The following is a 26,709-nucleotide window of genomic DNA, read 5'->3' on the forward strand; positions in this document are numbered from 1 at the left end:
GAGGCTAAATACTTCTGAGAAGCAGGCAGTCATGCTATCAAAGTGAGGGGTAATTTTTCAGTTTTGCTACTCAGTGAGTATGAAAATGTTATTTTCTATTTTTCCTAAAGACATGAAACATTTTTATGGCTGTACTTTGCAAACTGCTGTAGAAAGTCTGTTCAGTGAATATTTATTGAACACCTGCAATGTTCCTGGCATTTGGGATTTGATGATAAAAGGAGGTACACATAGTCTCTGTCCCTATGGCAGTTACATTCTAGAAGGGAACACAGATGTTAGACAAATACTTTTAAGAAGACAAGCTCTAATAGGGGAAGTGTTAAGGGGCAGAAAAGATGGGGTATTTATATGTGACCAGAGTATAGAGACTAAAGGGGAAAGTGCCATGAGATAAGACTAGAGATCTGAGTGAGGAATGGATTATGTAGTCTTGTAGACCAAAGTTACTTAAAGTGTGTTGCTAGTTTTAAACTATAATGGTCCATGCGAGATAAATACAGAGCAAATGTTTAGAAACTCTTGTTGCATTTTGACATTACCACAACATTTAAGCATATGATCAGTATGGTTTGCAGCTTAACTTTCGTGTTTAAGTATCCTCTAACGGGGCAACTGCAATAATAGGAATGTATTCTGAAATAAATACCCAGATTAAGAAGTTTGTAATTTAACACACTACTTCCTTCATCGAGAAAGTCTCATTATGAGAAAAATGTTAGCTGGACTAGGCGGCATGGTTAGTGACATAGTAAAAATTGAAAGTTATGTTAAGGCAAATGTGTTAAATTCTACTACATTATTCTCTTTATTATGTGATGATGTGAAGAATATGAAATCTGACCATAAGCAACTGTTTTTGCATGCTGACTTATGATGATTATAGAAGGAAAACCTTCTGTTGAGAATATTTGCAGCAGAAAAGAAACCCTTAGTCTTTATGCAAGATGAAAAATTAGTTCTACCCCAACATTTACAAGTTGAGAATTGGGCAGTATAGATTTGTTTATATCTCTGACATCTTTGATATTTGTAATGATCTAAACACATTCATGCAAGGAAGGAATGAGAAATATATCTCAATAATAGATAATATATCTCAATAAAAGATAAAACTGAAGGGTAAAATTGAGAGTTTGAAGCTCAGAAGAACAGTTTCTATAGACTGTTATGGCGTATTTCATAATTTAACAAAAAGTATCAATGGGGTAATTGATGATTTTGGCATTGCATATCTGTGAGTGCCTTACAAATTTGATAGAATGTTTGGAATTTTACTTTGTATCAAAAGAAGATGCATGCACTAAAAAGTAGCATTCAATTTAATTTTTGAAAGATAATATAAATTTAACCATGAATTTACATGATAAATTGTAACTGTTGACTGATAAAAGATTAAAGGTGGATTTCAACATAAAGCATCACTTGTTTCACTTTAGATAAAAATTAAAGACAGATATCCTGAGCTTACTGTAATTCATTTTTTTCCTCATTCCTGTCAATATACCTTTGTGAGACTGATTTCTGTTATGAATGTTAATAAAACAAAACATAGATCTATGTTATTCCCTGAGAGTAGCAGTGTCATCAATCCAACCTAGATATGTGAAAGCAAGTTCAACTATTGATGTACATACAGTGTTCATTCAGAGTGTGTATAAATAAATTTAATACAGGGAATTTCCATTTTCTTTGTAACCTTTTGTTATTTATGACTGTAAGTGACAAAAGTTATGAGCATAATCAGCAATTCTCCATTTTAATCTCCTACGTGCACACTTTCAACAAACAGTGCATATAATTTCTGTAATTATTTCCTATATTCTGATTAGATTTATTGAAATGTAATTTTAGGTCTGTTGAGTTTGCATATTTTTTTCAATTTATTTTTTCAGAAGTTCATCTTATTATACTTTACAAGCATAAAATTTAAATCTCTAATCTGTTGATTCCCATGGATTAGAGATTAAAAATTGGTCTGTTTTCTCAGTAAGAGTAGATAAGAAAATTGGTCTGTCACCACAGATAGTCTGAGAAACACTTCTGTAGGCAGGTTTAGGATTTTGGACATGGTCCTCAGGGCAGAAAGAAGCTTTTGAAGTTCTGATGATAGCTGTTAGTCTCATTATTTAGGATGCTACGTGGACATTCACAATTACGAGGCTTGGGAGACCCCAGCTGTCAGGCTTGCTTAGGTGTTCAGAACAGGAGCACAGCTAATCTCAAATCCTGAAGCCAGACTGGTTTAAGATAATACAAGTACCTCCTCCACAAATACTGTTCATTACAACTTTTAGCCACTCCGAGGGGTAAAGAGAAACCAATTAGATCACAGAAATACGGTGTTAAAATAATAGTAATTGTCATTTAAGTGAGGGATGATCTTTTGTGCTAAATTATTATTAGAAACATTGTGATTTTATGATTATGAATAATTACTAAATATGTGAAAGGTTAATTTGGCTATATTTTATTTAGAATAATAGAATTAAAAAATTTTAATAAATTTATTGGGGTGGCATTGGATAGTAAAATTATATAGGTTTCAAGTGTACAATTCTACAATACATCATCTATATATCGCATTGTGTGTTCCCCACCCGGAGTCAGTTCTCCTTCCATCACCATATATTTGATCCCGTTTACCCTCTCCCCCCACTCTATTCTCTGGTAACCACTAAACTATTGTCTGTGTGTGCGTTTCTGTTTCTTCGTTTGTCTTGTTCCTTTGTTGCTTTCAGTTTTATATCCCATATATGAGTGAAATCATATGGTTCTCGACTTTTTCTGTCTAATTTATTTTGCTTAGCATGATAATCTCAAGATCCATCCATGTTGTTGGAAATGGCAGTAGTATTTCATCTTTTCTTATGACCGAGTAATATTCCATTCTGTATATATATATATATGTGTGTATATGTATAGACGTGTATATATATAGACGTGAATATATATATTATATATATATATATATATATATATATATATATATATATATCACATCTTCTTTACCCAATCATCTATCAAAGGACACTTTTGTTGTTTCTGTGTCTTGGTCACAGTGAATCATGCTGCAATGAACATAGAAGTACATATATTAGGTTGGTACAAAAGTGATTGTCGTTTAAAAGGTTAAAAATAATTGCAAAAACTGCAATTACTTTTGCACCAACCTAATATCATTATGGATAAAAGTGTTTAGATTTTTTGGGTAGATACCCAGAAGAGGGAGTGCTGGGTCATATGGTAATTCTATTCTCACTTTTTTGAGGAACCTCCATACTGTTTTCCACAGTGGCTGCACCAATTTGCATTCCCACAAGCAGTGTATGAGGGTTCCTTTTTCTTCACAACCTTTCCAATACTTGTTATTACTTGTCTTGTTGATGACAGCCGTTCTCACAGGGGTGAGGTGTTATCTCATTGTGGTTTTGACTTGCATCTTCCTAATACCTCGCTAGTGAAGTTGAGCATTTTTTCATTTATCTATTGTCTGTTTGTATGTCTTCTTGGGAGAAGTGTCTGTTCAGGTCTTCTGCCATTTTTTAAATTGGATCATTTGTTTTTCTATTGTTGAGTTCTTTGAGTCCTTTATATATTTTGGATATTAGCCCTTTATCCGAGTTGTTGTTTGCAAATATCTTTTCCCATTTGGTTGATTGCCACTTTGTTTTGTTGATGGTTTCTTTTGCTGTGCAGAAGATCTTTATTTTGATATAGTCCCAATCATTTATGTTTGCTTTTACTTCTCTTGCCTTTGAGGTCAACTCTATAAAATCCTCTCTGAACCCAAGGTTTATAAGTTTAGTACCTGTGTTTTTTTCTGTGCTTTTTATTATTTCAGGTCTTTGATCCATTTTGAATTAATTTTGGTATATGGTGACAGGTAGCAGTGTAGTTTCATTCTTTTGCACGTGGCTGTCCAGTTTTCCCAGCATCATTTATTGAAGAGGCTTTCTGTTCTCTACTGTATGAGTATATTTTTCACTCCTTTGTGAAAATTATCTGCCCATATATGTGGGTTTATTTCTGCGTTCTCAATTCTATTCCATTGGTCTGTGTGTCTGTTTTTCTGCCAATACCATGCTATTTTGATTATTGTTGCTTTGTTGTATAAATTGAAATCAGGGAGTATGATACTTCCAACCTTATTCTTTTTTTCTCAGGTTTGGCTATTTGGGGTCTTTTGTGATTCCATACAAATCTGGTAATTTTTTGTTCTATATCTTGAAAAAATGCCAGTGGGATCCCAAAATACATATTGGGATGGAGATTTCATTAGTGAATATTAGTTTGGGTAATATGGTCATGTTAACTATGTTGATTCTTCCAATTCATAAATGTGGAATATCTTTCCATTTCTTTGTGTCTTCTTCAGTTTCTTTTAATTATGTCTTACAGTTTTCAGTGTAGAGGTTCTTCATATCCTTTGGTAGGTTTATTCCTAGGTATTTTATTCTTTTTGTTGCAAATGCAAAATGAATTGTTTTCCTCATTTCTTTATTTGAAATTTCATTGTGAATATATAGGAATGTAATGGATTTTTGCACATTGATTTTGTATTCTGCAGCTTTACTGTATTTGTTTACTGTTTCTAATAGTTTTTTTTTGGTAGAATCTTTAGGGCTTTCTATGTAAAGAATTATGTCATCTGCAAAAAGTGACAATTTGAGTTTTTATTCCCAGTTTGGATGACTTTTATTTCTTTCTCTTTCTGATTGCTCTGGCGAGGACTTCCAATACTATGTTGAATAACAGCGGTGACAGGAGGCATCCCTGTCTTGCTCCTGATCTTAGAGGAAAAGCTTTCAGTTTTTCACCAGTAGGTATGATATCATTGGAGAGTCATATATGGTCTTTATTATGTTGAGGTACTTTTCTTCTATACCCATTTTATGAGGAGTTTTAATCATAAATGGATATTGCATCTTGTCAAATGCTTTCTTTGCATCTCTCTCTCTCTCTCTCTCTATATATATATAGTCATATGATTTTTATCCTTTATTATGTTTATGTGGTATATCACATAGATTGAATTTTGGAGCTGAAAAGGCCTTGAGGTATTTAACTTAATCTCAGATAGAGAAAATGAATGAGAAAATTGAGGCTCAGAGAGGTTTGAGAGAAAGAACTGATTAAGAGTTTGGGTCTTGGAGGCAGAGACTGGAGTTATACAGCCACAAACCAAGGAACACTAGAGGGTACCAAAACTGGAAAAGGCAAGAACGGAGCCTCCTCTAAGCCTTCAGATCATCACCTTGATTTCAGATTTCTGAACAAATACATTTCTGTTGTTATAAGCCACCCAGTTTGTGATAGTTTGTTATGACAGCCCTAGCAAACTAATACATGTACTGATAATGTCATGAATAAGTTTCTTTGGTATGTGAATTTCCAAATGAGTTAAACTAACGTTCTCTCTTAGACTATGATATTTACAAAAGAGAAAATAAAAAAATTGGGGTCTTGGAATCAAATTGTTAAGATTCAAAGCCCAACTGTGCCCCTTAATGTTGATCTTAGCCACTTAATTTCTCTATGCTTTGGTTTCTTCATTTGTAATAGTTTGATGATAATAATATTTATCCTATAGGGCTATTGTGATGATTAAATGAAATAATCCATGAAAGCTTTTAAGTGCAGTGCCTAAAAGCTGGTAAGCATTTTTGTTTGTTTGTTTTTAGAGGAGCAAAAACTTTTATTAAAGCAAAAGTACAGGTCTCTTACGAGAGGGGGTACCCAAAATTGAGATGCCCCAGTAGGCACTTTTTATGTGTTACATATTTTTGTGACTATGGTGAGGATGATGGCACGGTGGTGATGATGGAGGAGATCCTTTGACCTGTCCAGTTGGGCAATGGTAGAGTTGGCAGTTGAAATCTGGAATGACATCTGTTGATCTGATGATGTCTTTTATCTCTGTTCTAATCATTCCAGTAAACTATATACTCATGTACCCTTGTAGATTGACCTTCATGTACTGGTTCCTTTTTCAAATGCTTATATCTTTAAAAAAGATGAAATCCTACTCCCAGCCACATCCATATTCTCTAAGCAGGTGGTAACTTCATAACTTTGTTTTTTGTCTCGCCTAGTACAGGACAATTACCAGGAGTTAGAAAAGGAACTGCAGTATTATAAACATGCCCTTGAAATAAGCTCATTCCATTATTGAGAAATATTTGAAAAAAAAGTGCTCAGTCTTGAAATTGTATTTTGCCAATGTATTCAATAAATACACCTATATAATTAGTAAAATATTTTATTCTGAGGTCCTCTCAAGGCAGGGTATGGAACCACATTCTAAGCAATTGGATAAGAAGAGGGAGATAAAATTCCATTTTAACTTGTTTAAACAAATACACATAGAGCCGCAAACTTACTGCCTAGCAGTACTTTTGGCCCTGAATGTGTAGCCATGGATAAAATACAAGCCCTGCTCTTGTAGAGCTTTTAGTCTAGAGGGAAAGGCAGAAAAGCTTTTCCTGTACAGAATCTTGACCCACAGGAGGAAAAAACAATTGTCATGGAAATAAAAAGAAGTTTTAAAAAGAGAATAATAACACATAACCACTTTAAAAATTAAGAATGAACAAAAATTCAATAAACAAAAATGACGATGATAACAATAATAATAATATAAAAGATCTTGGCTCTTAAGGGCCATGGTCATGATATACCTGCAGTGGCAATGGCTGAGCTGAGAGCTGCGGTCCCTTTACCAGGATGTGCCGCAAGAGAACCTCAAGAAAATGATCTCTCTGGGAGCACATATTGCAGATGGATCTGCCAGATATTGGAACACACAGAATTTTAGCAAGATCTACTCAAACTTCATTTTAGGAAGATTTGCTCCTATGTCTTCAATTATCATCTCTGGGATAGCCGAGACCACTCTTCTTGGTTTCAGTCTATTTGACATTGTTACTTGTATATCTGGTAGACCCATCAAACTCAAAACTCTGTGGCCAAAATGTCAGGGCAGAGGGAAGAAGGATGGTGTCCTCTGAGTGAGACATACCTCGGAAGAGTAAATGGGCAAAGGTTAAGAGGAATTTGGATAGCAGTAGGACACCCTGATCTGGAAAGGTGACGATGGAGAAGATACCTTTTCTACTATTGTCCCAATGAAATAATGATATTGAGGGGGAGAATTGCAAACTGAGTTTAAACAGGAAATGACCTGACAAAAATTACAAGTAATTAAATCAATCTGAAATTCATTAGGTTAAAGTTTTCTAGCAACTTTTAAAAGAGATAGCTATAGCGGAGTGGTTAAAAGAATCAACACTGAAGTCACACTGCTTATGTATGATTATCAGCTGAATGACCCTAGTGAAGACATCTAATCTCTCTGTGCCTCCCTTTCTTCATCTGGAATGTGGGTACCTCATAGGCCTATTAGAATTAGTGAGTTAGTTCTCTTACAACATTATCTGACACATAGTAAGTGCTTAATATTCAGCACCCTTCACCAATATACTCAATAAAAGTAGTTATTCTTTCACCAGAAAAAAATGAGGTCTTAAGTTGAATATGAGTTATAGAAAGTAAAGTTATATTTTTCACATCTGCGTTTTGTCAATTAAAATAACATTTCATCTACAGAAAGAAACAGTACGCTGCAATAGTCAAACCAAAGGAAAAAATAATTTGATGTGTGGATAAAGGGAGTAGAAAAGTAAAAAGTTGAAAGAATATACCTGTAATGCTGGCAAAATAGTTGTCAGTCATATTGGTACATTTTGCTGTGGGAGAGCAGGAAACTAAAGGGAATGAAAAGAATGTTTGTGTTTTATCCTAAGTTGGAGGCATTTTGAAGCACATTCTTATGTACAATCAATAACAACTGAAGTACTGAGATAAATAACAAGCAAAAATAAGTTGTCAATTTCTAGTCATTGCTGAAAAAGTTATGTTACAAAACTGCTGCAAATTTTACACAGGAGGTTTTGCTCAGAAACTTAGATCTCCATCCAAAGTCATTGCTGAACCCATTTTGAATGTATAGTAGTGATCTAGAGATAAGAGGCAGGCTTTTGCCATGTCTGAGCAACTAGGTAGAATGTTCTGTAGAAGTTAAAGAGGAGATTTTGCATGCTTTGGAGGATTACCTTCAATAGCTTGCATACTTTCGCTCTATTAAATTCTAAGTTATAATAGCTGTCATTTATTGATTGCTTACTATATGCCAGAAGCATACTAGATACATTTTTATACAGTATTCTTGTATTCAATAAATACTTTCTGACACCTATAGTGTGCCAGGCACTGTTGTAAGTATTAAGAATAAAGTAGTGAATAAAACTTGTGAAAAAATGTAGCTTTACCTCCTGGAGTGAGGGGACATAGTAAACATATAAGCAAATATACAATACATATATAAATAAATAAAATCAAGCAACGAAGGGAGATAGGAACTGTTAGGTATGTACACGATGGTTGCAATTTTAAGTAGGGTCACTTGGAAACCCTACTGGGAAGGTGACATTTGAAAGTGAAGCAGCTGTGTAGGAGAAGAGCATTCTCGACAGAAAAAAACTGGATATGCAGAGTTCCTTAGGAAGGAGCATGTTTGGGTGGTTCAAGGAATACCCAAGAAGTATTGGAGCAGAGTGAGTGGGGCAGAGATAGAGATTTGGTAGAGAGTTATAGGTGGGGTCTGATCTAACACTTCATGTAACTCTTCATGAAAGTTAATGGGGTGGGGGGGACATCATTTTCTTGGAAGATTTAGAGGCAGATCTAGAGATGAATATCTTTAGATTAGTCTATGACTCTTTCTAAAGTGATGCCTGGACTGTCTTTGAGATTTGCTAATCAAGGCACGAAGTGGTGCTCATCACATAGCTGTGTATTCACCAATACCGTTTGAGTAAATGCATGTATCAGGAGAATGAGGCTTATGGGTTAGCTCTGAAATTAATTAGTTGTGTGATTTTGAACAAATTGCTTGATTTGTCTGTGTGTCGATTTGCAAAATAATAACCTTTTGAGATTTATTTTTTTTTGGTGTAATATTTTTATTCATAGTTTTAAGGAAAAAGGAAATAAAGAGCTTACAATTGATATGGTTATAGGTACCTACTTTGTAAGTGACGTAAATCATTTATGTGATAACCTTTTATTCATCATCATAAATGTATTAGTGTATGAAATATCTGAAAACGTAAGTGAAGTTAACATCACTATCAATATTTGTTTATATACTCTCTAAATCTATTTAAATTTTTTATTACATTTATTGGGGTGACATCGGTTAGTAAAATTATATAGGGTTCAAATGTACATTTCTAGAATATAAGCTTTCTTATTATGTGATTATACATCATGGCGAGTCTCCCAAGTCCCTTATTTAGCACTGTGAATGTTGAGAGTCAGCTCTCACAGGGAAAGGATGAGGATGACCTGACCCCCCAGTACCGCTCACACATTTATTTACCTGCTCACTCAGCAGCTCTGCCTTTCTGTTTGCATTCTCAGTTTCAGCCTTTGGCCAAGACAGTAAAGCTGGAGATGGAGACTGGCCCTAGCAGGGTGACATTACTTTTGAGGCATTTCTTCCTGTCAGAGGATTTGATATGTGTGAATAGATACTCTGGCCGAGCTCATGCTGAATCTGGATGTCTGACGGCCTCTTAAGATACTAACATAAATTTATCCTTGTTCTCAAGACATGCATTTGGGAAACCTGGACTGGACTTTCTGTGTAACAACTACACGTTCATCAAAACTAAGATTCTAACGTCAATAGCTTAGCACTAGAAAGAATTATGTGATGAGTCAGGAAAGATTTTGAATTATTGTGTCTTCAGGGCTGAACTTAAATTTCCTTTAAGGTGTGGGTTACGTGTAGCCTTATAAAAAAGGGAATTATTTTTGATGATAGCAGAGGCAGCATCAAATAAAAATCTTTGAAAATGGAATTTTTAATGACTTCTATATTTATCATTTCTGTAGTTTACAGGAGGAAGGGAGAAATCTGGTATAAGTAAAGCTGGTTTCTGGATATCACTGAGAATATTCTGGCCTCTACCCCTTCTGGGGAGGGTTACTTTGTCTCTTAAGGTTAGGCAAAGCCCTATCCCTTAGTAGAAAAGCTTAAGCAAGGCCAGGAGCTGGCAGACCGGCTGGGTCCATGTGTGCTTCATTCTATTCTGATGAACACTAAGTACTGCAGCATTCTGGCAACAGCAGCCTGTGCTCGCGCTGCCTGTCTATTGGCAGTTAAAAATAAAGTCTACATGGTGGGTAAGTTTTTAAACCGATGACTCATGGCTCCTGGAGTCTGATAACATTTGATAAGCCAGTAAGTCAGCCCTGTGCTCCCAATACTACACACACACACACACACACACTCACACACACACTCACACACATGTACAGAAGGTGCCAAAAAATGTATACACATTTTAAAAACGTAAAAAACTATTAAAATTGTAATGCTCAGTGTATACCAATAACAAAAGATGAATACAAGTCAAATTTGACTTCTGTGATTACAAGAGGTGCTCAAATTAGTTACCATCAGTGTAATTTTAATACAGTTTTTTTCATTTCTTAAAATGTGTATACACACAATGTGATATATAGATGATGTATTACAGAATTGTACACCTGAAACCTCTGTAACTTTACTAACAATTGTCACCCCAATAAACTTTAATTAAAAACAAATGAAAAAAAGGTTAGCTCTCAAAAAATATGTGTATACATATTTTTGGCACCCTCTGTATATATATTATATATAATAAGTATATATATATATTTTAATCAACAAAGCTGACTAACGAACAGTGCTGTTGTTTTTTCTTTTTTATTGAGGTATGATCGACATATAACATTAGATTAGTTTCAGTTGTATCAGTGCTACTTAGCTAACTGCATTCACATTTCCAGTTCTCTTTTCCTTGCCTGTTCCTATGGACTGATTTCAATTACCATTGTTTTGTATTATGGTAACTGAGTCTCAAAGGGGAATGACAGAAACAGGGCAACCCTGATGTGGCATAGGTGAATATGACACCAACAGGAAGAACTAGCACTTATATACTGCGTGGTAATGTTTGTGGTGGACTTGACCCTCAGCAGCCCTGTGATAGATAGGCATGAGTTATTATGCTATCCTGATCACAGGTCCTGGCAGGCTGTATCTGCCTCAGGAAAGGTGGGACAGAGCCTTGACGAAGAGCTCCTGACCAAGTTCCAAGCTTGTTTCTGCCATGCTGTCTTTAGAACTGTATTTGAAGCAATACTTAATTTTTCTTAGAGAGTTTCAGTTGAGTTGTGTGAGTAGTTCAAAGTGTGAGTATAAATATAAAGAATGTTGACTGAAACCTAACCTACTCCCATGTCCCAAATGGACATCTCTTTTACCTTGTATTGTCCCCAAGTAAGAGTGTGCCTTGGAAGGAACGTCACCTTTGTCATATAAATTCTCTTCTATCACCATTCTTTTGCCCGGATCAGATGTAATCATTTCATTTTCAGTTACTGCTTCTTTTTTTTTTTAAATTGGAGAATATTGGGGAACAGTGTGTTTTTCCAGGGCCCATCAGCTCCATGTCAAGTTGTTTTCAATCTAGTTGTGGAGGGCACAGCTCTCCGGCCCATGGGAATCGAACAAGTGACCTTGGTGTTATGAGCACTGCTCTGTAACTACTGAGCCAGCTGATCGCCCGAGTTACTGCTTCTTTAATCTTTTCTTCTTTTATACTTTTTCTTTTTGCTATTTTAATGTTATCAATGTCCTTTTGTCTTTTTGTACCCTTTCTAGTTTAATGATACTTTTAGAATTACTCTATTATTTTCTGTGGTCCTATTGTTTTGACAAAACCTTACAAACAAAATCTTGAAGTGTGTTAGTTAGGCTCTTTCAGATTACATGTGGAGTAAGGGAGGTGTTTGAGTGTACGGTTCGTTAAATAAATTCAAGCCATTCTGCCTTGGATCTTGGAGTAGACACTGAGATGCTCTGATTATTGTTAATGTAAAATGAAGGGAACAGGCTGGACCGGTGGCTCAGGCGGTTAGAGCTCCATGCTCCTAACTCCAAAGGCTGCCGGTTCGATTCCCACATGGGCCAGTGGGCTCTCAACCACAAGGTTGCCAGTTCAATTCCTCGACTCCCACAAGGGATGGTGGGCAGTGCCCCCTGGAACTAAAATTGAACACGACACCTTGAGCTGAGCTACCGCTGAGCTCCTGGATGGCTCAGTTGGTTGGAGTGCGTCCTCAACCACAAGGTTGCCGGCTTGACTCCCACAAGGTATGGTGGGCTGATCCCCCTGCAACTAGCAATGGCAACTGGACCTGGAGCTGAGCTGCGCCCTCCACAACTAAGACTGAAAGGACAACAACTTGACTTGGAAAAAAGGCCTGGAAGTACACACTGTTCCCAATAAAGTCCTGTTCCCCTTCCCTAATAAAATCTTAAAAAAAAAAAAATGAAGGAAACAGGAAAATGAGTCAAGAATCACCCTGTCATCATCCAAGATTTTAAAACAGGCAACAGCATGTGAAAGAAGCATACTGTGGCACCTGTTAGTTCATTGCTTTTCATTGCTGAGTAGTGTTCCATTGCTTGAATTACCATAATTTGTTCATCCATTTATCAACTGGTGGACATTTATTTGATTAAAATGAATAAAGCTACTATAAATATTCATAAACGAGCCTTTTAATGCAAGCTGTTTTCATTTCTCTAGAATAAACACCCAGGAGTGAATATTTTACTTTATAAGAAGCTTCCAAATAGTTTTCCAAAAGGCCTGTACCATTTAGTCCCTCCAGCAAAGGATGAAAGTTCATGTCACTTTGCATCTTACCGACACTTGGAATGCTCAGTCTGTTTAATTTTAGTCGTTCTAATAAGTGTGTATCTCATTGTGATTTTTAATTTGGATATCCCTAATGATTACTGATACCAAGGCACTTTTCATGTACTTTTTGCCAACGGTATATCCTTTTTGGTAAAGTATCTAAATATTTTGCCTGTTTTCTTTTTTAATTGAAATTTTTTGATTTACTGAAGTATGAAAGTTCTTTATATAATCTGAATACAAGACCTTTATTAGATACATGTTTTGCAAATATTTTCTCCTATGCTGTATTTTATCTTTTAATTTTTATAATGCTGTCTTTTAAAAAGCTAGTTTTTAATTTTGATGAAATACAATTTATCAATTTTTTCTTTTAATTTATGTGAAAATTGTGTCCTGCTTAAGAAATTTACCTAACCCAAGTCACAAAGATTTTTATTTTCTTTCTTCCTTTCTTCCTTTCTTTCTTTCCCTTCCTTCCTCCCTTCCTTCCTTCCTTCCTTCCTGCCTTCCTTCCTTCCTTCCTTTCTTTTTAATTAAAGTTTATTGGGGTGACAATTGTTGGCAAAGTTACATAGATTTTAGGTGTAAAATTCTGCAATACATCATCTGTATATCACACTGTGTGTTTACCACCCAGAGTCAGTTCTCTTTCCATCACCATGTATTTGACCCCTTTTACCCTCATTTATCACCCCTCTCCCCCCTTACCTCTTTTCTTGTAAAATTTTTATGATTTTAGCTTTTACACTTAAGCTTCTGATTCATTTCAGGCTAATTACTGTATATGGTATAAGATAAGGTTACACATAAGGATTCTTCCCTCCCTCACTCCCTCTGTTCCTTTCTTTCCACATGGATGTTCAGTTGTTTAGTTGTCATTGTTAAAGAATTTATCCTCTATCCACTGAGATATCAAGGTGCCTTTGTACAGAATCAATTAAGCATATATGTATGGGTCATTACTGTATTCTGTGTTATATTCAATTAATTTATATGTCTATCTTCATCCTAACACCACACTGTCTCGATTACTGTAGCTTTATAGTATAATCTTAAAGTCACTGTGAATTCTCCAGTTTTGCTATTTTTCAATTTTTTTGGCTCTTCTATTTTCTTTGCTTTTCCACATCAATTTTATAATCAGCTAATCAGTTGCTACCAAATAACCTCCTGGGATTTTGATTGGGATTGCCTTAAATCTGCACATCATTATGAGTATAATTGATACTTTTAAAATATTAAGTCTTCTTATTAATGAGCGTGGTAAATCTTTTAATCCATTAGGTTTTTAATTTCATTATTCTGTAGTTTTCAGTGTAAAATCTTGTCTATATTTAGTTAGATTTCTCCGTGAGTATTTAATGTTTTGTAATACTCTATAAAGGGTATTTTTTTGTTTTATTTTTTCTCCCCTTCTTCCGCCTCCCCCCATCCCCACTCCGGTTCAAGCCGTTGTTTCTCAGTCTAGTTATGCAGGACACAGCTCCCTGCTGGTATTATGAGCCTTGTGCTCATCCCAGCAGAGGAAGTTGGTTCCTAGTCGTGCGAGGGCCGCTTATAGCGGCTCATGGCAACTTTCTCCAGCTGCCGGCCACTCACACTGGCTGCCCGCCACTCACACTGGCTGCCAGCCACTGACGCTGGCCACCAGCTGCTCAAGGCAGCCCAGCTCCAGGGAGAGCCGTTGTTCACAATCTTAGCTGTAGAGGGTGCAGCTCACTGGCTTATGTGGAAATAGAACTGGCCACCTAGGGGTGCTCCAACTACCTGAGCCACGGCGCCAGCCCCTAAATGCTATTTTTTAATATTTTCAATTATTCCTTGCTAATATATCGAAATACAATTGATTTTTGTATGTTAACCTTGTAGTTTGTAATATTGCTAAACTCATTTATTTGTTCTAGTAGCTTTTTCAAAGATGCTTTGGGAATTTTAAAGTGTAGATGACTAAAATCATCTAGGGAAAAAATTATTATTTCTTCCTTTCCAGTCTGAATGGCTTTTATTTCTTTTTCTTGGCTCATTGCATTGATTACTTTGTTAATGTACTCAGAATCTTTTAAAATGTCCTTTATTAGATAGGAATTTCCCTTCTATTTTTATTTTGCAGTGATTTATTTTATCAATAGTTGTCGAATTTTGTCAAATGCTTTTCTTGCATCAGTTAATATGATCATGTGATTTATCTTTAGATTTTAAATGTGGTAGATTATATTGATGGATTTTAAAATATTAAATCAACCTTTGCATTCCTGGGATGAACCCCACTTCATTGTACTTTATTATATGAGGTCGGACAATTAAGTATGCCAACTTGTTGCAGTGATGTTGCTAACCTTTTTTTTGATATCAGAGGGATTGCTCATTATGAATTTGTACCAACTGGACAAACAGTTAACCGAGTTTACTATTTGGAAGTGCTGAAAAGGCTGTGTGAAAGAGTTAGATGACCTGAACTTTTCGCCAACAGTTCATGGCTCTTGCATCACGACAATGCATCAGCTCACACTGTCTATGAGGAAGTTTTTAGCCAGTAAACAAATAACTGTATTGGAACACTCAGCATACTCACCCAACCTGGCCCCCAATGTCTTCTTTCTTTACCTGAAGATAAAGGAAATATTGAAAGGAAGACATTTTGATGACATTCAGGGTATCAAGTGCAATATGACAACAGCTCTGATGGCCATTCCAGAAAAAGAGTTCCAAAATTGTTGGAAGGGTGAACTAGGCACTGGCATTGGTGCATAGCTTCCCAAGGGGAGTACTTTGAAGGTGACTGTAGTGATACTCAGCAATGAGTTATGTAGCGCTCTATCTGAAGAACTTTCCTTAGCATTTTTTTTAGAGCAGGTCTGCTGACAAGCAATTCTTTTAGATTTTCTTCATCTGAGAATGTTTTCCCTTCATCTTCATACCTGAAATATATTTTCACCAGATATAGAATTCTGATATGACAGAATTCTTTGACCACTTTAAAAACTGTTGTTCCCTTCTTTCTTGTCTGCATGGTTTCTGATGAGAAGTCTGCATTCATTCAAATTGTTGCTTCCCTATTAGTAATGTGTCATTTTTCCCTATTTGCTTTCAAGATTTGTGTGTGTGTATGTGTTTGATAGCTTTCTTTTTCGATTGTTTTTAGAATTAGATTATGAAATGGCTGGTCATAGATTGATTTGAGGTTATTCTATTTGGGATTCACTGAGCTCCTTGAATCTGTAAGTTTATGCCTTTTGCCAAATTTGGGAAATCTTAGGCTATTATTTCTTAAAATACTTTTTCCCCCCCTAACTGCTTTCTCCTCTCCTGGGATACTGATGACATTAAGGTTCTTTTGTCCCCTCACCCCCAACCACAGGTTTCTGCTGCTGTGTTAATTAAAAAAGAAAAACACAAAACAAACAAAAAACCCTTCTTTCTTCTGTTCAGATTGGATACTTTCAATTGATCTATTTTTAAGCTAACTGACTCCTTCCTCTGTCATTTCCATTCTGATACTGAGCCCATTATAATGAGGTTTTAAAAAATTTTTATTTCAGTTATGCTTTTCAGTTCTAATATTTCCACTTGGTTCTTTTAAAAATATCTTCTATTTATTTGCTGCTAATTTCTGTCTTCATTTGTTTCAAGAGTGTTTGCCCTTATTTTTGGAGCATTTTTTATAATAGATCTTTAATGTCTTTTTTAGATAATCCCAACATCTGTGTCATGCTGGTACTGGTTTGTATTGATTGAGTTTCTCATATAAATTAAAGTATACCTGGTTTTTTTTGCATGCCAAATACTTTCAGTTTATGTCCTGAACATTTTAACATTATGAGACTCTGAATTTTGCTAAGTATTATGGAGTACGTAGATTTCTTTTTAAGTTGGAAATTAACCCAGTTGGATGTAGACTGCAAGTTTTGACTAACCTTCTTTTGGCGTGATTTCAAATAATTTGTAGTTTATTTAAATTTATCTCATGTGTGTACCACCCAGAGGCCAGTCTGTGACTTGGGTCATGGTCTATTTCTTAGAAGCACTCATTGCCTGTGTAGTGACACTTCAAACTCTGGTTTTCTTTCTCAACTAGCCTGTTCTGTTTAATGTTCAGAGTCCTCAAATAGTCTATGCATTATGTCAGGTTTGATAACATTTAGTGGGAGAGAATTAGAATTATAATTAGAGAATTACTGAAAACTAGAATCTCATGTCACTTTTTTTTTTTAATTTTTGAAAGCTTTTTACGCTCTTATTTGTTTAAATATTTCCCATAACACTGTCTGCTTCCATTCTCTCTAGTCTTTTATTCCATATCTCTGAGTAGTTGTGTGTTGGGTCTTCTGATTCTAACATTCATATTTAATTCATGTTGTCCATCATTTTGTCATTCTTGCCATATTTTTCATAATATCTTCAGATCTCATTTTTTGTTCCCAGATATTTTTGTTCACTAATTTTAAGGTCTATTTTATCTGCTGCTGCTTTTTATAGCCAATGTTTTTTATTAAATATTGTTTCCAAATATACTTTTATTTTTAGAAGTTATATTTGATTTCCTTTGAAATCTGCTTAGTATTTTCTTACATAATTCTGTTTTTTGTTATTTTGTCTATTCCCTTAAAAAAAACTCGGATCATTTAAACATAATTATTTTATACATTTTATCATTTTTTCCCCTAATATTCTGAGCTCATGAGATACTAATTCTCTTTATCTCTGTGTGTATCTCCTGACTGCCTTTCATGGTATTATATTTCAATGCAATTTATTATCATTATTATTATTATTTTATTGTGATTTTATCCTCATCAGAAAACTTCCTCTTATACGCCAGAAGTTGTGGAAGGTCCCTTAATAGAAGTTTTACATTTGCTTCTTTAGGAAACTAGGGGTTTTATACTAATATCTGATTTTAGAATTTTATATCAGTGGGAAGTATAATTTTTGACCTTGTACTTACAAGTGGCAAGGCTTGGGATTTGACATTCATTATAGGTGTTTTCCACTTATGGTCTTGTGCAGCTGGCAAACATTTTTGCCATTTCTTAGGCTAATTTGCAAAAATTTTAAACGTTCTTTTTTTTATTGTATAATCATTCAAACTTCCCTACTTTTATCAGAGGGGTCAGTAACATCTTCTGGCTTTGGCTGTAATTCATTGTTTCCAGTTCTTGTCTGGATGTTAAAATCCTACCCCATTGTCTTCGGGCCTCTATTGAATTTGAAACCCTGTGTCTCATCCTCTCTCAATCTTTGCATCAGCTACGCCTTTCTCTGCCAATCTTCACTTACCTCTTTTTCTGCCCTAGCATCTGGGGGTTTTCTTTCTTTAGTTTTTAATTTAAAGCTTATCTATGAATACAAAATTATTGAACTTTTTGTTTGTTTTTACAAAATCAAACAGATATTTTATACATAGTTTCTTACCCTTCCCTCATTACGTTATCAGTTTCCTCAGGGACATTTCCTTAGTAAATCAGTTGCATATGAATGTTTATCTCAATGTCTGTTTTTACATCAATCAACCAAAGAGACTCCTACAGGGGTATGGTGGAATGGAAGGGAAATCTCCACACTTACCCTTAGGGGCTACTGAACAGAACAGATCTCCCTGTTAAATGAAACACTGCTCTGTGTCCATAGAAAAGCAACCAAAAATGTGTTAAAGTTTACATAGCAAATCATTAAAAAATGGTTTTCCTGAGAGTTCTTGAACATTTTATTTAGCTTTGATATGCATTTATGGTAGAAGGGGATCCTCTCAGGGTCAGTAGTATCTACCATTTTGACTGAACTTTTCATTATGCAGTTAGTAATTATATTATTAGTTTTCTCTGGATGCTGAAACAAATGACCACAAATTTAGTGGATTAAAACAACCCAAATTTATTACCTTATAGTTCTATGGTTTAGAAGTCTAAAATGGATGTCAAAGGGCTAAAATCAAGGTATTGGCAAGGCTGTGTTTCTTTCTGGAGGCTGTAGGGAAGAATCCTTTTCCTTGTCACTTCCAGTTTCTGGGGGCTGCTCACATACCTTGGCTCATAGCCTTCCTGTATTCTTCTATTTCATGGGCAGCAACAGCAGGACAGATTCTTCTTTTCTGCCTCTCTCTTCCACATTTAAGGACCTTTGTGTGATTACATTGGGTATACCCAGATAATCCAGGATAATTTCCTTATTTTAAGGTCACCTGATTAGCAATCTTAATCCCATCTGCAAACTGAAATCCCTTTTGCCATGTAAGGTAACTTTCACAAATTGTAGGAATTAGGACATGAACATGTTTTATTTTGGGTGGTGGAGGGGTGGGGGGGGGGAGAAAAGCATTATTCTTTCCACTACAATGATTGAAAGCAAAAGTTTTAACATTGTCTAAAGGAAGTTTCAGTGTATGTTGATTTAATATAACCACAACATGAAGGGATGAGGATAAAGGAACCAACATGGTGGTAAAGTTTCTATATTCCAAATGAAGTGGTAACATGTGGATTTTAAGTAGATGGTGACAAGTTAAGTTTTCTCTAGAACACCAATTTTAAAAGTTACACACAAAAATACAGTTAAAAGACATACACATAAAGTGGAATATTAAAAATACTGGCATTTAGTGGGTAGAGACCAGGGATTCAATTAATTATCTCACAAGTCACAGGACTACCCTAACAAAGAACTATCCAACCTTAAAGAACTATCCAGCTCTAAGACTGAGAATCCATGCCCTAACTAATACAATGACTAACCTTTATTATGGTTTTTCAGAGCTTTACATTTTAGTTTTATAGAAATAACTCTCTGTGTTTTCATAAATTTAATTAGGTCACATAATTATAGTAGCAGGTTCAACTGGAATAATTTTGGGTACAAAATACCACTCTTCTGGAGGGAGCTTAAGTGGGTTTGGGACACTAGAGACAAGCTTATTAACCACCAGCTATCAGCATGTCATACGTGAGAGTGAGAGAGATTGGAGGGTACCCCTGATTCTATGATTTGGTAGAATACAGTAAGGAGAACTACATGTAAATATGTGTGTATCTGTATATTTACTTTATCCTCTCATTTTATCTTCCAATAAAATTTTAAAAATGGAATTATTTAAAATGCATTTTATGTAACTTTTATAGATACTTAAAACAATTCAATATTTTTGGAGGTACTGCTATAGAAAGAGATTTAATTTCCTGATGAATAATTTTCTTTAATTGTATTCAAATATATTAATATCTTATGTAGTTTTGCAAATTTAGGAAGAGTCATACAACAATACATCACACGTAGGTGCTGGAATATTTCTCAACGTTTACAAAATTAGAAATAGAATGAAGTAGAATATTTGAGAAGGAGAGAAAATTAAAAATTAATTTGAAAAGCTTCTAGATTCTGTTTTTCCCCTAAAAATTCCAAGGACAGAGCTAAAAATGTCCCCTTCTCCCCATTAAAGAATAACATAGTACATATTGCTCTTCTGGAACCTCAGACTACCCTCAGTCATTATTCAAGATTTACCTCAACATTTTAGGCTGTTGAAGATCATGTGCCATCTATCTTGAATATACTTTTGCCTGCTGAGAATTAGATCTCAAATGACCTCACTGTTATGGTTCTGGCATGTATGGTGCAAGGATGGGGAGACCTTGCATAAATATGTTCAACAGTGGGGTGTCTCTTCTCTCTTGCCTGGGCTCTGCTCTCTCTCTCTCTCTCTTTCCCTCTCCCCTCCCTCCTACCCCTGCCCCCTCCCTCCCTCTCTCCCTCACTTCCCCCTCTCAACCGTCCCTGTCTGTCTATCATCCATCCATCCATCCATCCATCCATCCATCCATCCACCCACCCACCCACCCACCCATCTCTTCTTTTGCACGTGGTCAGGCATGCTGGCTTTGCAGCTCTAGCCTCCTGCTCTGTGCGCCTCCTGGAGTGTTAGAGCCCTGGTCTCCGTGCTGTGTTTGGCAGGGGGCGCACGAGGTCCTGGAGCTGTCCAGCAGTTCCTGTCTAAGTTCTCCCCTGCTCTCCAGCGACCCCCTTCCCCTCCCCCCCACCCCCCGCCAGAGAACGTCTCCCCTAGGGCTCCCAGCGCTTCCCAAACTTGCCACCCGTCTCCAACAGTCTTTCTCTACGTCGCCCAGCCCCACCTTGGGAGTCTAGCGTGCTTTGGCAACGTTCCTCTGCACGCCTCCGAGAGGGAGTCCCCTCTCCAGTTCTTGAGGCTGCTCCCGAGTACCACGCACGATTGTATGCGGGCTTCCCTCCTTGCCTAAGGGGCGGTGGAGCATGATTCCTAGCCTTGCCTTCTGCGGCTGGGTGATCCTTTCTCTCCGTCTGTCTTTCAAGACACGTGCCCGAAATCAAGGGGTGAGAGCAAAGACCGCCCATCAACTTAATACCTTGAATTTAGATCTTTCCATTCTGAAAGGAGGTTGGCGTTGCCCCGGTCAGAGAGAGAGGGAGGGAGGAGGACAGAGGCTGCAGCTACTCCGGAATCGCTAGACGGGGCTTGGAAACCAAGGAGCCGTTGTGGGAGAGGGACGCGCTGCGCCGGCCTCGCCCTTGGCGGTCCCTCCCTTCGCCTCCTTTCCCCGCCTCCGCAGGCCCGCCCCTCCCTCCAGGGAGGAACTGTCTCTCCTCCTCGCGCGTCTCCAGGCGCTCTCTCCATTGTCTCTGCCTTTACAACAGGTTCGGGCACTGGGAAGACGGGCGGGTGCGGGCAAACCCAGCCTGGGCTTTCTTGCAGCCGCCTCCCTTCTGTTGGGTGTGCGTGCCTTCCGCTGCTTTTATTCGGCTCCGGAGAAAATTCCCCGGCTAAGCAGCCTCGGGGCGAGTCTGTCCCCTCCTGCTGGGCCCCCTCCCAGCTGGAACTGCCGCCTGGGTTCTGAGTGTGGGAATGATGTGCGCTTTGGAGGGTCCAAGTTCTTCATGTGCCTGGGGGGTCCTCCCTTTTTTTTCTTAGGCAACCAAATCGTACTAATCCTACTCATCAGTAAATCCGAGGCAGCGGCAGGAGAGACAAACGCTCTTTTCCCGCTTGATTCCAAGAACCTCTTCAATTTTTTATTTTCATTTTTAAAGAGAGAGACGATGGACTGAGCAGATCCACACCATGGAGTCTCGGGTCTTACTGAGAACATTCTGTTTGATCTTCGGTCTCGGAGCAGGTGAGTGGCGGCAGAGATGGGGCGCGGGAAGAGATGGCCCCCGCCTCGGGGCAGCCCAAGCTGGTTGGGGACACCTCGCTTTTCCTCCACCCAAAGTAGGTCTGGAGTGGGAAGCTTGGCATTGGGGGCGGGTTTGGATGTGGATTTTTTTCTGTGTCTGTCTTGAAGACGGCAGGGTGGGTCACATTCCTAGTCCAGGGTCTGAGGGCCATGGGGGAACTTTGCACCGAGATGGTTTAAAGTAGGTCACGGAAATGGGACTGGGTGCTCCGCTATTTAAAGCTTGGTTGCTGATCTCAGGTAAGGCGCTCAGCGGTGGAGGAGGGAGTCGCCTTCGTCGTCAGTTCCCAATATTGTCTCACAGACACGGTTTTTTTTTTTTTCTGCCCCGGAGGAAGAGGCTTGTATTTTGATGTAGCTTTTTCTTTCTTTTCTCCCCCTACTCCCACTCCCACCAGTTTGGGGCCTTGGTGTGGACCCCTCCCTACAGATCGACGTCTTAACAGAGTTAGAACTTGGGGAGTCCACGGCCGGAGTGCGCCAGGTCCCTGGGCTGCATAATGGGACGAAAGCCTTTCTCTTTCAAGGTATGAAGAGCGTGCTGATTCCCCAGTGCCAGTTTAGTTCTGGGAGGAGTTGGCGTCGCCACTCCTCCTAACTTCTGTATTGACTCATGGATGACTGTATCTGAGCTGAGATGTGGAGGGGTCAGTGTGAAATACGCACACCTTCCATCTCTTTTTAAGTGGCTTGGTTTCTTTCCCCTCCTGCCCCCTCCTCCTTACTTTGTACTCTTGCCGGTTCTAATGGATAGTGCCTTAATTACTACACAGACACTCCAATGGCAGATGGTAGATTTTAGTCTGGGGAACAATGAATTATAACACAAATGCCTCATTTGGGTAAAATTGATTTAGGTAGGAAATGAGATAGCTTAATCTTAGTTAAGACAGTGTTCTCTGAAAGTTTCACGTACAATGGTGCCCGGTTGGGAGGAATTTCTTTATGTGGATAGCTTTCTGGAAAAATTAATACCTCTCAATAGCTTTATCTACTGTATATCACAAACACAATATATTTGAGATGCGAGTCCTCATTGCAAGATCATGATTCTTCCTTTTCTATCAATGGCAAGAGAAAAGGAATAGTCTCTTAACAATTATTAATATTTTGGAAGTAATTCAAATAAGTGTTAATTCAAAAGTATATCTGCATCACCATTAATTATATACTTAGGATTTTAAAACTTTTTTTTTGAAGTTAGTGGGCATGGGCACAGATATCTACATTTTAAACGATATTTAGATGTGTTGTATAATCAGAAGCAAATTCCATTGCATCAAGCCTTTAACTTTAATTTACTAAAGGTTTTGAAGATTGCTTGATTTGTGGAAAGGTGCTGTAATATGAACTTCTAAAAGGTAGCTAAACACATACAGAAAGATTAGTTTCATATATGGTGTAGCAAAGATGAAGGCAAAAGAGAGATGGAGTTTGGTGTGACATACCTGATGGACTGACTAGAGCATCTTCGTCCCACCCAGATTTTTCTTTTGTGATTTTGGTGCCATGGCTTCAAAATAAGTGCAACTCATATTACTAAAGAGTTGGACATACAGAATAAAACCACTTCAGCAAATCTGCCACCAAGCAATAGGCATAAAATAAAACTTGAGTGTTTTTGTAGTGGTGTTGTTGCCTGATATAGCCAGTAAGTGTCACCATGGACAGTAACACCAAAGCCTACAGTTGGAGAAGGAGGAAATTGACATGTGTTGCACTTTTAAAACAAGTTTACTCTTACAAAAAACTGAAATACAATTTTTTGTTTTCATTATAGTGAGCCCACTAAATATTTTTATTGTGACAAATATTGATGATAATATTTTATTTACTTAAAGGTCTTTTTGGAGGGGGGCAGCTTGGATTTTGAATCCCTTAAAAATAATGACTAAATCTGATAAAGGAAATAAGATGAGACAGTTAGAAAAATTCAGAGTGCAATAGAAGTGTCACTAAGGTTAAGCTTCTTTTTCTTTTTTTATACCGCTGATTTTCAATCCCTGTGAACTGGAAAGAAAGTTATTTCAGGACTGCCTATTTGTGTAACTGGAAAGCTTTAGAGAAGCGAAAGCTCCTAATAAACAAATGTTGTTGTAGTGCCCTTAAAATTTCCAGAGGTCCTTTAAATTATATTAGTGTTCTTCATAGCTTCTTCTGAAGGGTGTCTGAACTGTCACAAACAGAAACCTTCAGGACTGTGCATTTTATGTTCTGATGCTAGACAATTAGACAATGTCTAGGAACTACTTGCAAGGGATCAATATCTTTTCATGGTTATTTTTTAAAAGGGATGTTTGGTATTTGTTTTTATTTACATTGCCAGTTCTTCAAGGTAGGCATTGTATTGCAAATACATGAGGCTCATGAAATATGTTTTCTTTCAGTTCTCCATGGTAACCAGATACCAATGAACATTGATGAATTGGTGGTTTTTGTTTCCTTGTTGGTACCAAGCCCAATATTTAGACAGAGTAAATGCCCAACAATTATAGTATACAAGATTTGAAGGTGTGGAATTTCATTTCCTGCCAAGTTATGAACCTTATTTCATATATCCAATCAATCAGCAAGTATTTGCTCCCTGCTGTGTTCTCAGCAGGCATGTATTACAAATGTATTTGATTATGTTCCAATGATTACTTTTATTCTAAGGTTTAGATTCTGAAATTGACAACAGAGAAATCTTTGGCCTTGCATTGTAGTTACCTTGGAAAGGTCTTTTCTCTGCTATTACAATGTGGAAGTTGTTAAGAAGTCAGTTCTGGCTCCTTCCTACTGCTTTACTGGGAGATGTGGATTTTAGGGAGACAAAGCTTTCAGACTCTGAAAATTTTATGGATTCTATTTACAGTGAATTGTGGGTGCTGCAGATATTTTTGTATAGTGTGTTAAATGTCAAAGCATGAATAGTAATAAATTACAAAACCTGTGAGATGTTCTCAGATTTCATATAAACCTATCAGATAAGTTATTTTGTGTTATCAAATATGTTCTAAATAGGTGGAACAGATTTTTGAACCATTAAATTTCTCCTGCAGTAATGTAAACATTTTCTTTTGTCTTCTAGCTTTAAAATAATCTCAATATATAGCTTACCAAGATTTTTGCTCGTTTAATATTGCTTCTCCTTTTGCCTACTTCATTTGTCTCTTTAGTGGTTTTTAAGATGCTTGCAATTTAGTACTTTTTGAAACTATAAATATATTTGTAAATTGTGAAATATGAATCTACTATTATTTAATAATTATATTTTATTATATATGCATAATAAAAGCAAATGGAAATATATTTCAAAGTCATACCTGATTTTTATCACAACAGGAACCATAGAATCACTAAAATTGTTTTGTTGTTGAAATTTGATTTATAACTGCTTCGGAAATTGTAGTATTAGATGCTAAAATAGATTATCCTTTAATAAATATGGCTCTTGAGCTGTGCCAATTATAATAATTTTCAAAAGAAAAAAGTGTCCAGGGAACAGTTTGGAATCTATATGAAGATCTTCTAAGTATTTCTAGCTACAATCTTACTCATAGCCATGAAAATACACTTATGTTTTTTAAAAAATAGAAGACTGAATACTGACAGTGAAAAGACCTGTGAAAGGTTCTCAAGAGTTCTGAAACCTTAAGGACTAGTGCAATTATAAATTGAATTCTATCTACCTTGCTTACAGTCCAGGAAATATTCTTCAAGATAATGATCATAGTAGTGTTCTTTCCTTTCTGTATGTGAGAGACCAAGACTGAGAGTAGCAAAAGCACAGTTCTAGAATGTTCTAGGATGCTCAGATCTCTCAATGTGAGCATGCTTTTTACATCTTTGGTTTTAGTAATTTATCTGGCCAGGTTCCCAAACTAGATAGTTTCACCTGTTGGTTTAATAAAATTTAAGGTCTTCACAGATTTTATAATGTCATTAATCCCCATAAGAATAATAGATGAAATCAAAGCACATTTTTTTTTTCCCTGAGTTGGTAATTTGAAAGTAAGTTTAGTAATTATTTTTAAAGAATTTTAAGATCTTTGTCGTGCGGGAGACCCTGCGCGCTGCGCCATTTGTCGTGCGGGGAGGCCTGCAGGGTCTCTGGTCCCGCTCCCCACATAACGCAGGATATGGTGAGGCCAAAAAGGAACACCCACGGAGCCATAGGTAGGGGAGTCATACCACTATATTCTGTCTGGCGGCACTATACTCTCACTGGAGGCTGGATCCACACTGTCCGCAAACCGCCATCCATGCTTGCCAGCCCAGCCGCCATCTTCTTGCTAGCCCCACTCTCTCTCTCTTCTCCCTCCGTAGCCGCAGTAGTTATATTAGTGGCTAATTGGCTAACTGGCTACAGCTGACGGCCAATCAGCCACAGCTGACGGCCATTTACTACCCGAGCCAGCACTCCTCCACGTGAGGCCGAGAGCCTGGAAACTACTTTCTGGGGCTCTGTCCCCACAATCTTGAAGGAAAAAAATCTTTTTGCAAGACTACTCTTATGCCAGTATTTGAAAGCAGGACTGAAAGTTGGGCATTTGGCGGTAGGCCATTGACTTTAGTAGGCCAAAGTAACTGCAGTATGGAAAGTGAGGTGACAATGAGTATTTGTTTTCAGTATGATGGTCAGTGAGTATCTTGGACTTAGGGACAATGATCATTGATGGCCAAATAGAATAGAGTGACACAAT

General features: G+C 37.1%; 1 protein-coding gene across 3 annotated transcripts in view; it reads left to right on the top strand.

The window, feature by feature from the left end:
- The first annotated feature begins 21,008 nt into the window (after window positions 1-21,008).
- The window catches only part of NELL2 (neural EGFL like 2), a 316,189-nt gene continuing 310,488 nt past the window's right edge, over window positions 21,009-26,709 (top strand). The window contains exons 1-3 of one of the 3 annotated variants that reach the window (XM_019748417.2): window positions 21,009-21,164; window positions 21,879-21,964; window positions 22,423-22,551. In XM_019748417.2, coding sequence (XP_019603976.2) covers window positions 21,910-21,964; window positions 22,423-22,551 — 184 coding nt within the window. In that variant the 5' untranslated portion in view covers window positions 21,009-21,164; window positions 21,879-21,909. Of the gene's footprint in view, window positions 21,165-21,220; window positions 21,486-21,759; window positions 21,965-22,422; window positions 22,552-26,709 lie in introns of those variants that run through there. The other 2 variants (XM_074325809.1, XM_019748418.2) reach the window with 2 other exon arrangements.

This window comes from Rhinolophus sinicus, linkage group LG02, assembly GCF_036562045.2.
Source record: "Rhinolophus sinicus isolate RSC01 linkage group LG02, ASM3656204v1, whole genome shotgun sequence".
Taxonomy (NCBI): domain Eukaryota; kingdom Metazoa; phylum Chordata; class Mammalia; order Chiroptera; family Rhinolophidae; genus Rhinolophus; species Rhinolophus sinicus.